At 39.1% G+C, this 14,073-nt stretch overlaps 1 protein-coding gene across 4 annotated transcripts in view; it reads right to left on the reverse strand.

Moving 5' to 3' along the window:
* Positions 1 to 14,073, reverse strand: part of LOC137172142 (V-type proton ATPase 116 kDa subunit a 1-like) — a 37,506-nt gene continuing 23,433 nt past the window's right edge. For all 4 annotated transcript variants that reach the window (XM_067576420.1, XM_067576419.1, XM_067576422.1 and 1 more), the window contains 3 exons: positions 11,805 to 11,922; positions 11,437 to 11,608; positions 1 to 1,813 (listed from right to left, as the gene is read on the reverse strand). In XM_067576420.1, the coding sequence (XP_067432521.1) occupies positions 1,720 to 1,813; positions 11,437 to 11,608; positions 11,805 to 11,922 (384 nt within the window). In that variant the 3' untranslated portion in view covers positions 1 to 1,719. The remainder of the gene's footprint in view (positions 1,814 to 11,436; positions 11,609 to 11,804; positions 11,923 to 14,073) is intronic.

A 14,073-nucleotide genomic window follows, 5' to 3' on the forward strand; every position in this document is an offset into this window, starting at 1 on the left:
TGAATCCCCAAGTCTTTGTTTATTATTGATCACAAACACATTGAACAATCTCACCAGTTACTGACCAACATCAGTTGCATTTGTTGTTTAGAGGCTCTTGTTCTGCAGTCATTTGGCATCCAAATGCAAATACAAATACAAGAAACATTTTATGTAATCACTTATATTTGTATTCATAAAGTAAAACACCAAACAAATACTGAAATGACACTCAGCATCAATAAACATGATTATCAGATGAACATGATTGTTACTGAATATTTCAGTGCAGAACAGCATAAATATTCACATTTTTAACTCTTAATGGTTGTGGTGACTATCGGATGGAGTGGCTTGTTGGAAATGCTGTGCACTGTGATTTCAAATTTAATTTGAGCTTAAAATATGTTGGAAGAATTTTTTTTTTTCAGAAACAAAGGATGGACAAAGTTCTGCCACAGTTATTTCATTGGTGATATTATTTCCTACATTTCCGCAGCAACTGGAAGTAATTCCACACAGTGAAGTCTGACATTTTAGGTTAAATGGATCAGTTCAATTCTTCAACTGGTTTTACAACAGCGATTCACATAGAATGAGCACAGGGAATCCACAGATCACAGCACAGAGGACACCATGTCTTCATCTTACCATGATATATAGTAACAAATAATATACATACACTGATTCGCTAAACTGCTGGAGTTTATTGTAAAATTAAATGGAAATGAAAAATGTGATTTCTGGATATACTGATCGAATACTGAGAGGAACCATATTGCTTTTGTAATACCACAATTATGCCACATGTTGAACTGTGGTCTTACAACTCCATATTATCTTATTTCAGAAACAATTGAACTGTATCTAAACTAGCTATGGCAGAAGTTAACCCATGCTGCAAGTTAAACACATTAACATGATGAATGAAATGTATTCTGACTGCATACAAATGGGCAATAGAACAATTCTTCTGTCTTTTATCTCAATATTATTATTCCATAGCACCGTCTGATTTTCTCTTTTGGATGGAGCAACAGATTTACGGTAAAACTTCAAGCTAAGTGTAAACACTGGGTTTTCTATAATGGCTGTGTGTAAATGATCAGATTACACAGGAGAAAGAGGACAGCTGGACTTACATAGTCATTTCATGAGCTGGATGGATATTTAAAGGTTTTCCCACTGCCTAACTGTTCCAAGCGGTACATATACTTAAGGTGCCTTCACAGGAAACAGTTTTGAAGTAGTTTATCTCAACTCTGGATTCTGGTTCTGTTTGTCTGACCAGACACCAACTGACCACACTGAGAAAGCCTGGTTTTTAGCCCTCCTCCAACAGAAGTGTGATGCAGTTTGCTAAGAGGGGCAACTTTAATCCACACTCACTATAGCATATGAAACAGAAATGAAAAGGTTTATGAGTATAATGACACAGACTTCTCTAAATGTATTTGTTAATGGATAACTTAATGGTGGTGAACACACTGAGTGCTCAGTACAGTGATGGTACTGCACAATAGCAGAGGAGGAATCAATATAGGTACACGCACACTGGAAAAAAAAACATTTACAAGGAATACATTATAGTTCATACACAATAAAGTTTCACAAATTGCCACTAGAGGGTGACAGAGGGTTGCACTTGGGCTCATGCACACCGACACACACACAAGTACATACACAGAGGAGGGAAGGCTGGGGACCCTGCTGGCTCATGCTGGAGGGGCTGAGGCCTGATCACTCGTCAAATCGTCCATCCAGGATGCTCTCAAATGAGAAGGGGACAAACTTGAAGCCCTGGCCACAGTAGAACTTATTCTGGAACTCCACCCTGAAAAGTAAAGTCAAGAAGGAAGAAAGTAGCGGTCAGAAGCGAGGTTTAATAAGTATGGTTAAATATACCAACACCAACAATAAAAAGTCCCTGTTTTAAAATGCTTCCTGTTGAATATGATTCATGTCAGGTTGAACTGAGTAAGTTACTGACCTGAAACACTGTCTGACTGTCTGTTCTTAAAATATACAGTAAGATGTATGATAAAATTGCTGAGCTTCAGACAGTGAGTGGGATGGAATTTGTCCTGCCAATGGCTCTTCTGACACACCTGTCCATCAAACATACCAGGTAACACATTTCACTCTTATTCCCCTGTCAACCAAATATATAACAAACAAGAATGAACGCAACTACAGGCGGAAGAAAGTCATATGGTGTCTGAACTGTTGGAACTGGGGCTTGCGACTGACAATCTTGTAACTTTCTGAAACTGATATTTACACAAACTTGATGCAGTGATCGGTCAGGTGTGCTGAGGTAACTACTTTGTGTGCATTGTTATCCATTTGTACAATTGTACGATCAATGTTGTGTTTCGCTGGTAGACATGGTCAGATAACATGTTTCACAAGCGACTTTGTTTCAAGCAGATGGTTCATTGTAAAGAAACCTAATTGTAAGATGCATAAAAGTTCAGGTTGTTTGTTTCTTATCCTTAAAAATCCCCTTTGGGTATGTAGACATATAAAAATACTCTGCTTTGAATGATATCTACTCCGTCTACATCCGGCTTGTAGCTACATGCCTTTAACTCAGTTTTAAGGTGCACACAGAGAAACTTTCCACTTTCAGCAGATGAATGTGAAAACAAACTCTGCACATCCATCATTCTAAACAGTGAAGCTCAAACATCATAGTTAGGTGATGACACATTTTTGACTGGAGGAGACTTTAACAATTATGTTTGAGTAAGTGGAAAAAATGGGAGTGGTTGGCATGGGAGTGCTAACACAATGTTGATGTTCACCATGTTCACACGTGGAAATGTTTAGTTTTGCAGGAATTCAGTTATACAAATTTATTGGACAAATTAACATTTTGACCTGATGATAGCCATAAATGAAAAGTCAGAGGAGCAGCAAATCTATTACATCCTTTCATCCTGAGGGGAACATGAATGTGTGAACCAAATCTCACAGTGATCAAAACAACAGCTGTCAAGACAATTTATTCTGGACCAAAGTGGTCAATACACACAGCTTTGAACCATTCCCCTCCTGTGACATCCTGACTGAACTTGACTCACTACCACCAAAACCTCTCCAGTCTAATCAGGCCACTTCACCTGTATCTGTCATACTAACAGACCTATTGATATGTTCCTAATGCATTTTTAAATTCTTTTGACTTTCACAGTCACAGGAAAACAAGCAAAACAAGAGCTCACCAGCAGATGGCCTTATAAATACAGCAGACACCTGGAGAGCTGGCATGTATGACCTCCAGATTTGAGTGCAGTTTGGGTGGTTTTTTGTGATATTAATCTCATTCTTGTCAGTAAGACAAAGTGTAGCGTAAGTAAATCCTTCCACACAACAGTGGAACTTTTCTCTGGCCAGCCATCTGAAATAACAATACAATATAAAAAATAAAGATGCTCAAAATAACATAACATAACAAATAGCTTTGGATGACAGAGTTAGTGGCTGATATATGATTTTAATAAAAGGCTAATATCAGCCTCATTGTTCAGTGAACTGGTACATGAGGCTGCCTGTAATTCTACCTGAAGCTTTTGTGTCTACATATAAAAAACTCAGAGTAGTACTTGATGTACCACAGAGTACTGGTTGACTGTAGCAAACACATGAGTATTGTTTCCATGTGTTACGTGGGAGATGAGGCTGAGCCTTCTTGTTAGACTGCTGGTGTAGGAATTTAACATATTCTGGTAAGCGAGACTTGTACTATACTGTATTTTACTCTCTAATAAGGCAGCCTTTATAAAGTTTATAAGTTGTGACTATTAGCTTTTCTAATGGTTAATAAATCATTTATTAAAACTTTATAGATATATAATACCAACTTTGGGGTTGCCAGATTTTGAAAACTTAACAACTTATTAATCAACCTCATCATAGTTGGAAGCCTCTAAAAACATGGTCTCAAATCTTCCCCATAATATTAAATATTCGTTACTAAATCAATGTTAAAGTTCAGGGAAAAATCATCCTTTACAGTCATAAACTCAGCTAAGGTCGGCTTGATTGACAGTAAACCTGGCAACATAATCAAACAACCCCATAACTGCCGTTACGTTTTGATTCAAGCATTGTTCTGATTGGTGCACAGAAATACATGACAACACAGATTTCCAGCTGAGCCCTGCCCACATCAATTGGATCACAAATGAGAAGAGCTCACACAAAACAAACAAGACTAGGTCAAAACCTAGTATATGGCTGGACCACATATGGTCAGTGTGTGAAATTGTGGCCAATTTGTTACAGGGATAGTCAGTGGTAGTGTCTATAATGTGAATTACTGGATATCATATGTTCATCTGCAATTTTCTATAGTGGCCCCTTTAGTATTTGCTGTTAAAGTGTACTGAAGTAGCATCAAAGCTACATTTGACTTAAAAAAAAAGGTTATCAATGCAGCTGCAATAACAATACTTTGTTTAATTTAAAAGAGAACTTTTCTTAATTCTAATTACAACTATTTTAATTATCATTAACTCTCTGCTCTTATCTGTTTCTATCTGTGGATGTCTCTCGTTTTTCACTCTGCATTGAGTGTATTGTCAGAGTGATGGTTATTTTGGGTGCTTTAACTATGCTTTAACTCCCTCATGCATCTTTGCGCCTTTTTTCTGCTTCTTTCCCAGTTAAGGAGGCTGCGGTATTAGTTCAGTTATAAAATCCAAATGCACCGCAGAGTGTCTCTCCTGGGACGCTGGTATGCGTCTGTTCAAACAGGATTTTAGCTGACTTCACTGCATTTAACACTGCAGCTGAGAGTTTCAGAGCTCAGAGCAGGAAACACAGTCACCCTGTCTCACACTGCTGTCCTCCGCTTCCATCATCTCATGCCGATTGATTTTGAAAGAGCAGCGGCCAGTGGGGAAACTCCAAAACCACCAGCCAACCAATGGTGAAACTGTATCAATCACTGAGTCACTCACTCACGGACAACAATTGTTATAGGGCTGGCCTTGATGTTGCCGTCCAGCAAAACATAAAGTGAAGAGTGAAATGATATGACATTGAAGGTGACACAGCTGGGCTGAGTAAGGATGTGTTTTAGACATAAGGAGGTGGAGCTCAGCCCAATTTAACCTGGTTATTAACAAATAGAAAGTGCGCCACCAGCCCATCGGATTTTTCACAAAACGGCAGCCCAAAGTTTGTTCTTATGATTGACTTATAACTAATCTGTAAAGCGTCAGTAAACACAAATTTACATTAACAAAGTTAGAATTTCTGAAACCTTTATAACGTGTGCCTTATTAGAAAATGGTAATATATGTCATAATATGATGAGACCTGGTCATCTGCTTCCTGAGGATGATTTAATCAAACTTCAAATAAACATTGAGCAGCAGTGCAAAGCACGGAACTAGGAAAACGTTTGAGTTCCACATGCAGAAACTCACTCTGCCCATCAGCCCATATTTTTTGCTTTAACGAGCTACATGTTCCACTGCCTTGCAGGAAGCAGTAAGCTCAGTAGGAAGCTTAGCCTTTTAAAATGCTTGAGCTGCCTTCTCTTTCTTACTTGTACAATAAAACACGTCTCAGACGTTCATACACACAGGGATGACAGCAGTATTAATAAATGATCTGTGAGAGTCAGTGGATGGGACATTTATGAGTACAATCTTACAGTCTGCACAAGCTCACATCACTACGTGACCAAATATGGCTGCTGAGAGCCAGACCAGTCAGTCACTGACACCTCCCCTAATATCCCCACCAATAAAACTAGACTCTGATATGCTGCCTGCTCAATCGAGAGGTCATCTTCACTATTGTTTTCATGTCATATGGAAAATGTCAAGGAGAACATTCACATTTGTCCAGACCAGGGGTTACTGTAGAACCTCGAGAAGAATGAACTCCCATGCTCAAATTTTCTAAGTTTCAAAATATGTGGGGCTAAAATTAGCTTTCAATTAAAAGTGATAGTGTTGCAGAGTTGCATCTTTTTATGTATTCATTTATTTCAATGTTTGTTTAGTAATGTAGGAACTGATTTTTCCAGACTTATTGATATTAAATAATTATATAGTATTAAAAGTTATTTATAATTTTGACAACTTACTATAACCAGAATTATACCCATATAGATGCAGCTGCAGCATCAGCAAGATCTACATTAGCTGCCTGTTCACTGTTAGTCACATGGGTGGATTACTGGGCAGAGCCTCTGTTTGAAGTGATGCACATTCTTCATTGGAACATCACAGCACTCACTCAAAAGTAGTGATCATTTGATCCTTTAATATTGAGTATCTCCTACCATCTCATACCAAGTCTGTCCTGATTTGAACTTTTATTATGTATATATATATATATATATGAAGTGCAAAAATTACAATTTGATATATTGGGTTGAAGGAGAGGAGTGAGGCAGGTCAGACCTCCTGTGGTTGTGTAGTTAACTATCTGCTGGCATTAAGCCATTTCAGTTTTTTCTCAGTGACTCTTCCTTTATCATTGGCTCGTTTTGGGCAGTGTACAGTTGAGATTAACAGGTGCATCCTGCTGCATTTTTTGTGTGATAGATGATTCCTTTTAAACCTATTAGGGGAAAGCAACACATTTATTTTCTTTAATCCTTCTGGTTTCATTCCTGCTATTAACGCAGAGCCTTACGTCATGATGTTGAGATGGATAAATGAGGAGCGGGAGAGTTTATCTTTGTTTTTCTTGGAGAAGCATGGTGTTAATGCTTAACTGCTGCTGACTTTTATAAGTAGGTTGAAGTGGAAGCTGTCTGTCTGTCTGTTGTTCCTGTAAACAAGTGGAGAGTGATCTGACCATCTTTCAAAGTTGAGCACAGCTGTCTTTATCCAGACTATGTTGTTCTTCCAGGACACATACTGTATGTTTTGTATAGTCCCACATATCTGCCTTACACATGGACTGTATGTTCCAGGCTGGAGGTCATGTTGTACAAAGCTTTCTTGAAGGCTGGAGTAATCAGCTGAGTTGAACCAGAAACAATATTAATACAGTCAGTGTAGAACGGGTAAGAATTGAGCAAAGGCCAAACAACACACCTTTGTCTGCATGTCAGCAGCTGCACAGCTGTTCTTTATGACAGATCAGACAATTGGAGGCAAGACCAAGAACTCATAGCATAATCCCTGTATGAAATGACAGAGACCCCTAGATGTTGCTCTCAGTTCCCTTTTAGGAACCACATTCTACCATTCCAGTACACAAGACCAGTCACGCCAGCATTTAACCTGGGACATTTTGGATGGATTCACTCCAATGGAATTCCCACAAGATATGCTCACAGAGGCGATGTAACTCTGTAGTGAGTTTTCGGAAAAAGTTCAACATTGGTGAATTTTGCCAAGCAAATTTGTGCTGTTTGTCTCAGCAGTGCTGACCTTTTAGGGAACAGCGAGCCAGACAGTCCAAAATGAAGGAAGTCATCCAATCAGCTGTGTCACATGGATTGCCATAAGAGGGAAAATGCATCTCTTGAATGAACTATTAAGTTTTCATCATGATCATGCTAGCCTCACAAGTAGTCACTGCATCTCCAAACTTCCAACATCACCTATTTCAGAAAAATGCTTGAATGAATCTCACTAGGCTTCTTTCTGGTCTGACATGGGCTTTATCCTTTATACCTGTGGTATTATTTGAGCCTGAAAAGAAACAAAAATATAATGAAAATAGGAAAATATATACATATATTAGCAAATTTAGGATGCTATAAAGAGTTACTTGGCTCTTTTTGGTTAAAAATTGGAATATCTTCTATCTTACCATGCACAAGTTGAGCTGGATGAGCTGATTCTGCTACATTATAACTGGGAACATGAGAGACTTTGTCTTGTTATACCTGCTGCAGGAAATGCCTGGTCATGTTAACCTGACTTCATCCCTGCATGATATGTATTTTATTAACAAATCCCTGCTTCTTACAAATTTGGCATTTCAGAAATTGCTCTAGATGCAGAACCTTAGCCTAGGAAATATTCTATTAGTGCTAATATGTACAGTATCTAAAAACATCTAGTAGTCATCCTGTCTTGTAAAGTGCTTCTCTAAAAAATTCTAAATTATGATGATGATTTGATGTTCTTAATATCCAGAGATGATCAGAGGGAGTCTTTACCAGGTAGTGAGCCTGTCATGAATGTCCATTTATGTTAAAAAAAATCCTCTTCAAAATACTTTATTACATTTTTATGGACATCCAGGTATTGACCCTGCGTAGGACATACATAGGACGTCCAGTAATATATATTACTGAGACGATGACTGTTTGGTGTGATTGGCTGATAAATCGCTGTCACATTTTTTACAAGATAAAGCTGTTGATATTCTATATTGTTCTTAATGTCAACAAATCTCATGTCCAGAGCCAAACCAACAATGAATTGATTTACTAAAATATTATGTGTGTATCAAAGCCTGATACATCTCCTTCCTCTGTGCCTTAGACCTTCTATTAAAAACACATCACACTGTTGCACTGGGTGACATGTACCTTCATTACCATGAACACACACACTGCAGTTTATTAGTCCCACACACACTATCCTGCTGCCAGAAATAGGTAGTAGATCACCAAATGTGGATTCATTGTTTGGGTAACATTTGTTAAAAACTACAGTGGTCAGCAGGTTTTTTCACATGAGCCTTTTTAAAATATGAAACTACATATATGTGAGTCGTTTTTAGAGATTTACGTCTTCAAAAGGAAAAAGTGGGCTTGGAGCTGAGAGCCACAGACAGAGTAGGGGAGTCAGACAGTTAGAAAATTGTTTTATCTATTAAGGCTCAAATACAATATCAGTATCAGCTTGAAAAATCCAGTGTTGGTCAGGCTGAAGTGCATATAGAGATATATGAAAAAACTGTAAAACTCAGCTGCCAAATGGATTTGGAATTGAAATCAGAAGGTTCATATGATATAAACAGCGAGTGAAACAGTGAGCTGCAGAGGAAGGGCATCACCTGAGGCAGGAGCCACATCTCTATCCAAACAGAATGCAGCTCAGTGCTTCAAATATCACAAAGTGATTCTATCAGTGATCATTTCTAATTTAAGCGCATGCTTAAGCCTCCAGTGACCACCAGTAAGAGGCCATGGTTATACAGGCCACCTCTGAATGCTACTTTGTTAATAAAGCAGCAGCGTGTTAGCTCAACAGGTCTCCGCTAAGGTTAAAAAGAGTGGAGGAGTATTTTTCGCAGAGGTGAGTGAATGGAAATAGTCATGTTCAAAGTAAACAGCAGTTAACCTGGACCCTCTGCTCTGGTGTCCACTCTTCACACACACATGCTGATGAGTTGTCTGCACAAACACACACATACACACACTCACACACCAGAGTAAGTCAAGCGTAGTATGTGTTAGGTACGAGCATTTTTTCCACCTCCACAGCTGTGTGGGGAGGCAGATAAGAGGATCTCTCATTTCTTTCCTCTTTGTAAGTGTTGCCCTCTCACAGCTCTGGCAGGCCAAATATTTGCCACGGCTGGGAGACATTCCTGGGCATCTCCCCTCACTCGCTGAGGCCAGGAACCAGCAGGAACTGAAAATCCACTCTTAGCTTTTTCCCCTCAAATGAAGACATCAGAGGTTGTCAGGATTGGAGAGTTACAGTATCCTCTTAACTGTGGATGCAAGTAAATTTACTGTGCTGAGGAACATTCAGAAAATATGGTACTCTACAAAGACAAATATTAAACTCATTCAATATGTAATAACACTGATTCTCCTGTCATTTTACATGAATGACAACAGAAAATGAAGTTCTTTTCTGTTGTAGAAAAGCCTTAAAGTTTGCCTTACATTCTGTAACTAAATGAAACAAATTGAATTAAATGACACTGGATTTAATCTGACTGATCAAGCTCAAGAATGTCAATTTTGTTTTGTATTTCAGCTCTGTGGTTGGAGAGCAAATTATTACAAAACCTTCTGGCCATATTAGGTTAGCATGTATATTTATAGATGATGATTTTGATTAATTCTTTATACTTACGTGTTCAATCAAATTACAAAAAACATATTTAATTTAACTCTAGTGGTATTGAGCCATGGAGATAGTTTTCATCCTACATCCCAATACATTGGAAGATGTGTGTGTGGTAGTCACAGTGTTAAACGTCCCTGTCAACAGTTTTCACTGAAACTACTTTGTATCACACAAAGAAGTCCATGTGAAAACTGTTGACAGCATGTTATGTAATCTTAAAAAAAAACCAATCCCAAAACAATCTGCATGAATAGAAACTACTGGAGGTAAGTGAGAAAATACAAATATACTTCCTCATTATACATTTCTCATATATACTGTAATAAAATAAAATATCTTTGGTTTGGCATAGCAAAGCAAGCAGTGATCCACACTAATATAGTCATTCCACTCACACCACAGTCATGCATACTGGGAGATTTGCAACTTCAGTGGTATTCATAATATTGCATCCACCCCATTAACATACATGAGGGGGTACACCACCACCACCCACTACGACTACAATAATAAACATAAAGTAGAATTATCACCTGTCTCACCAATGTCTTGACAATGTCAACAAAAACTGAAATTGTATCGTAAAATCACTTCACTTCTTTCACTTTAAAAAAACTCTCTCCCTTCCTCACAGTAAATACCTGATATATACAGAGAAACCCAGTGTATATATGAAACATATAAATCACTATATACATATAATTATGTAATGTGCTGAAAGGGATGTTTGTCTCTTGAGATATTGAACATTTATCATCATCACTTTCACAACACCTCTTCCTCATCTCCTCTCACCATAATTCTCTGCAGCGCTCCACCTGTTTGCACTTCTCAAAATACTGTCAGTGAGAATCCCACCTCTTAAACTGTATCCATTAATGTGATTCATTATTACAGCTGCCTTCTAACAAGTTTTTTATGAAGCATAATTATTGCATGGCTGTCTCTCATAATGGTAATCACATTATCGTAGTCCTGTTCCAGGTGATCCGTTACATCCATAATGTTAGACTCTGTGTGTGTCAGTACAGTTTCCACTGGTGCAGGTTGGATCAGCAGAGTGGAGGTGGTGCTAGGAGGCGATGGAGCTGGAGGGTGTGTGAGGTTATCTGGAGTCCGACAGTTTGGTAAACCACTTTGGGTCAGGAATGTTTCATGTTGCTAGCATTCCTGGTGTGCATGTAAAACTGAAGAACTACAGCTTTGGCAGAAATACTTGTTTCAAGAGGTGAAGACTGAGTGTGTGAGGGTGTTTACTTTCTGCATGTGCTCTGTACACGTGATGTGTGCATGGGTGTGGGAGTTTGGTGTGTGTATGTGCTCACCTTGCACATATGCACATATACTACTCATTTAGTAGTAGCATGCATCTATGTCGTATATGTGGTTATTTCATGTGTGTGTGTTGGTATGTGTGTGTGTGTGTGTTTCTGTTTCTAACCAGTGCAGACGCAGGGCATGCAGGAAGGCTGACAGCCCCTCCATGATGAGCAGGATAGCGACTGTGAGAGTAGCGAAGGCCGAGAAGATGATCGACAGGCCGAAGAACCCGCCCCCGCTCCGGGAGGACAGACCCAGGTGCATCACCATAGACCACAGCACCTCTGACAGCTCTGCACACACACACAGTCATAATAACAACAAGCTTTACAAAAAAATATTCATGCTTTGAATACAGTGTCATTGAACTGATGCAGCTATGACCTTTATCCACAACTTCTAAAACTCACAACATACAGTATGTATCATAAAATTGCGCATGTATGTGTGTGTGTGTGTGAGTGTGTGTGTATGCATGCTTATACTCACGTGCATGAGCCAGACTCAGGGCCCAGAGGCGCAGGTAGGAGGCAGTGTTGGAGATGCATCCCAGACAGTACTCTATGGTGTGGATGGCCTGGTGGACAGCTACGTCACCAAAGTCAAACTGTGGTGGAAAGACAAGATGGTTACTTAGCATACACAACATGGATACAATAACATGTTTTTTTCACATAGAGGCATTTAGCTGATAGCTTTATTGGGACTGACAACAGTGAGGCTGTGAGGTGTGGCTTACGTGCACTATTTTCACTGGACAAAGCTCAATCATCAGACATTTTTCAACCTTTATTTAACCAGGGAAGTATCACTCATATTAAAACATGCACACACAAATTCTGGTTATGCAGAAAAATTAGGTTAAGAAGGTCATTGGACAACATGTTAACATGCACTGTAGTGACCTGGTTACTGTAAATCCATGTGCACATGCACTGAATCAACCTCCCTTTGCAGGAGGTTCAAGCCCCTTGTATCTTAAGCCCTAGAAGGGCCACATCAGTGATGGAAGTAAGAGGAGAGCAATGATCTTCTATTTATGCTGCCAGTCCATAAACTAACCTGACAACCATCCAGCCACTAAGCCTCTTCTCTAACCTTTAAGCCACCACTGCAGCTTGAAACTAAGTTTTTAAAACTGCATTTGTTGCTACTGCTTTTATTAGCAACTCTATCATTGTTTTCTCCAGGGTCATAAGAGCAACAATTATGGGATAGTTCAGTGATTTAGTATTGCTTCCATAAAGTCTGGGAACTTAAAAAGACACAGATTTTAAAAAGAATGGTCAAAATTGAAGCTGGTATGAGTCAAGCTCCAAAAACACAGGATCCAACACTTAATACTTCATAGCATCTTTCATGAGACCCTCCCTGCCTGGTAAACAGCACTTGGGTAAAGTCTTTCAAATACCACACCCTCAGTTGGTACTACAGGCTTTCTGTCATAAATTTGTAGTTTCCAAACCCAGACCAAAATACCTGGGTGATGTCATGTCTCAGACTTGACAAAGCTCCTCCAGAGCTACAGAGACATTATACACCTGTTTTCACAGTCTGAGTAGTACTGACCATGACTAGTAAATTGACTTTGGCTTGGGAAATCTGCGATGTGCACCTTCAAGTATATTGATTCTTTAGTCTGCAGCTTTGCTCCAATCACTACATATCCTCCTTTAAGAATATAGATTCTGGTTTAGTTGAACTTTTACTTAGATTATTATTGTGTGAGTTTCTGTCTGAATCTTTGTTTTAAGATAATTTTCTTGTTTAAACATAAAAATGAAAGTATAAATTAAACAGCATGTTTTAAACATACTCACTGCAATAGTAAACACTCCAAGAAGTCCAGTCTGTCATTATCAGCACATACAGTACATCATCGTAGCTTATCAACTTATCAACCAACTCTCCTACGCAAAATTTGGCCAATCAAAATAACTGTACTGTCAGTACAGCTCTTCCAAGAACAGTGGAAATGGAAATTCTGTCATCATCTTAATGAGCAGCTGCTCTGACCTTTGACCCCTGCCTGAGCCTTTAGCTCTGATCAAGCAGAAAACAAAGAGCAAAGCCATTTAGCTTGTTTGGGTTTGTTTCTTCTTTTTTCCCCAGCAGGATCACAGTGCTGGGATATGTTTGTGTACTGTAAAGCCAACAGAGTTCCTCCATTCTCCCCATCCTGGAGCAAGACTAGCCTTTCCTGTATGAAGTAGGCTGGGAGGGGGAAACATTGGAATCTATTGCTTGACGTTGCTTTTGTTGGGTTTGGCTTGGCACTGGCCCAGTTTCCTCTTTCCATGCTTCTCTTTTGTCCTTGGACCCATGAAATAGAGTTCATGGAAGCAGCACTCATTGTTCCCATTCAAAGGCGCTCCGACACAAGTGGCTAATGAAAACAACACTGGGTAACATGCTGTAATGGCAAAACACATGAAGGCGAGTGGCTCTTATTAGAAATGTTGTCACAAAACATTTCAGCTGAGCAGAGTCATGTGATTTCATAATGTACATTTACAAGAGGAAAGACTTTGGATCTGTGATGTGAGTAAATCAAAAGACAGTTTTCAGCATCGGCAAACTCCTTTCAGACTGATTTGCACAAAAGTAAATTCAGGTGCTGATCCAAAGTTAATCAGGGTGTTTTCTGCGTTGTGTAGTCTGGTTGAATCAGACTCTGGATGGGTTTCCCCCTTGGTACAACTCATTTGGGCACATGTGAACACAGGAATCATACCCATGTGCCAAACCAACTGCACAA

This window comes from Thunnus thynnus, chromosome 20 (genome assembly GCF_963924715.1).
Source record: "Thunnus thynnus chromosome 20, fThuThy2.1, whole genome shotgun sequence".
In the NCBI taxonomy this organism is placed as follows: domain Eukaryota; kingdom Metazoa; phylum Chordata; class Actinopteri; order Scombriformes; family Scombridae; genus Thunnus; species Thunnus thynnus.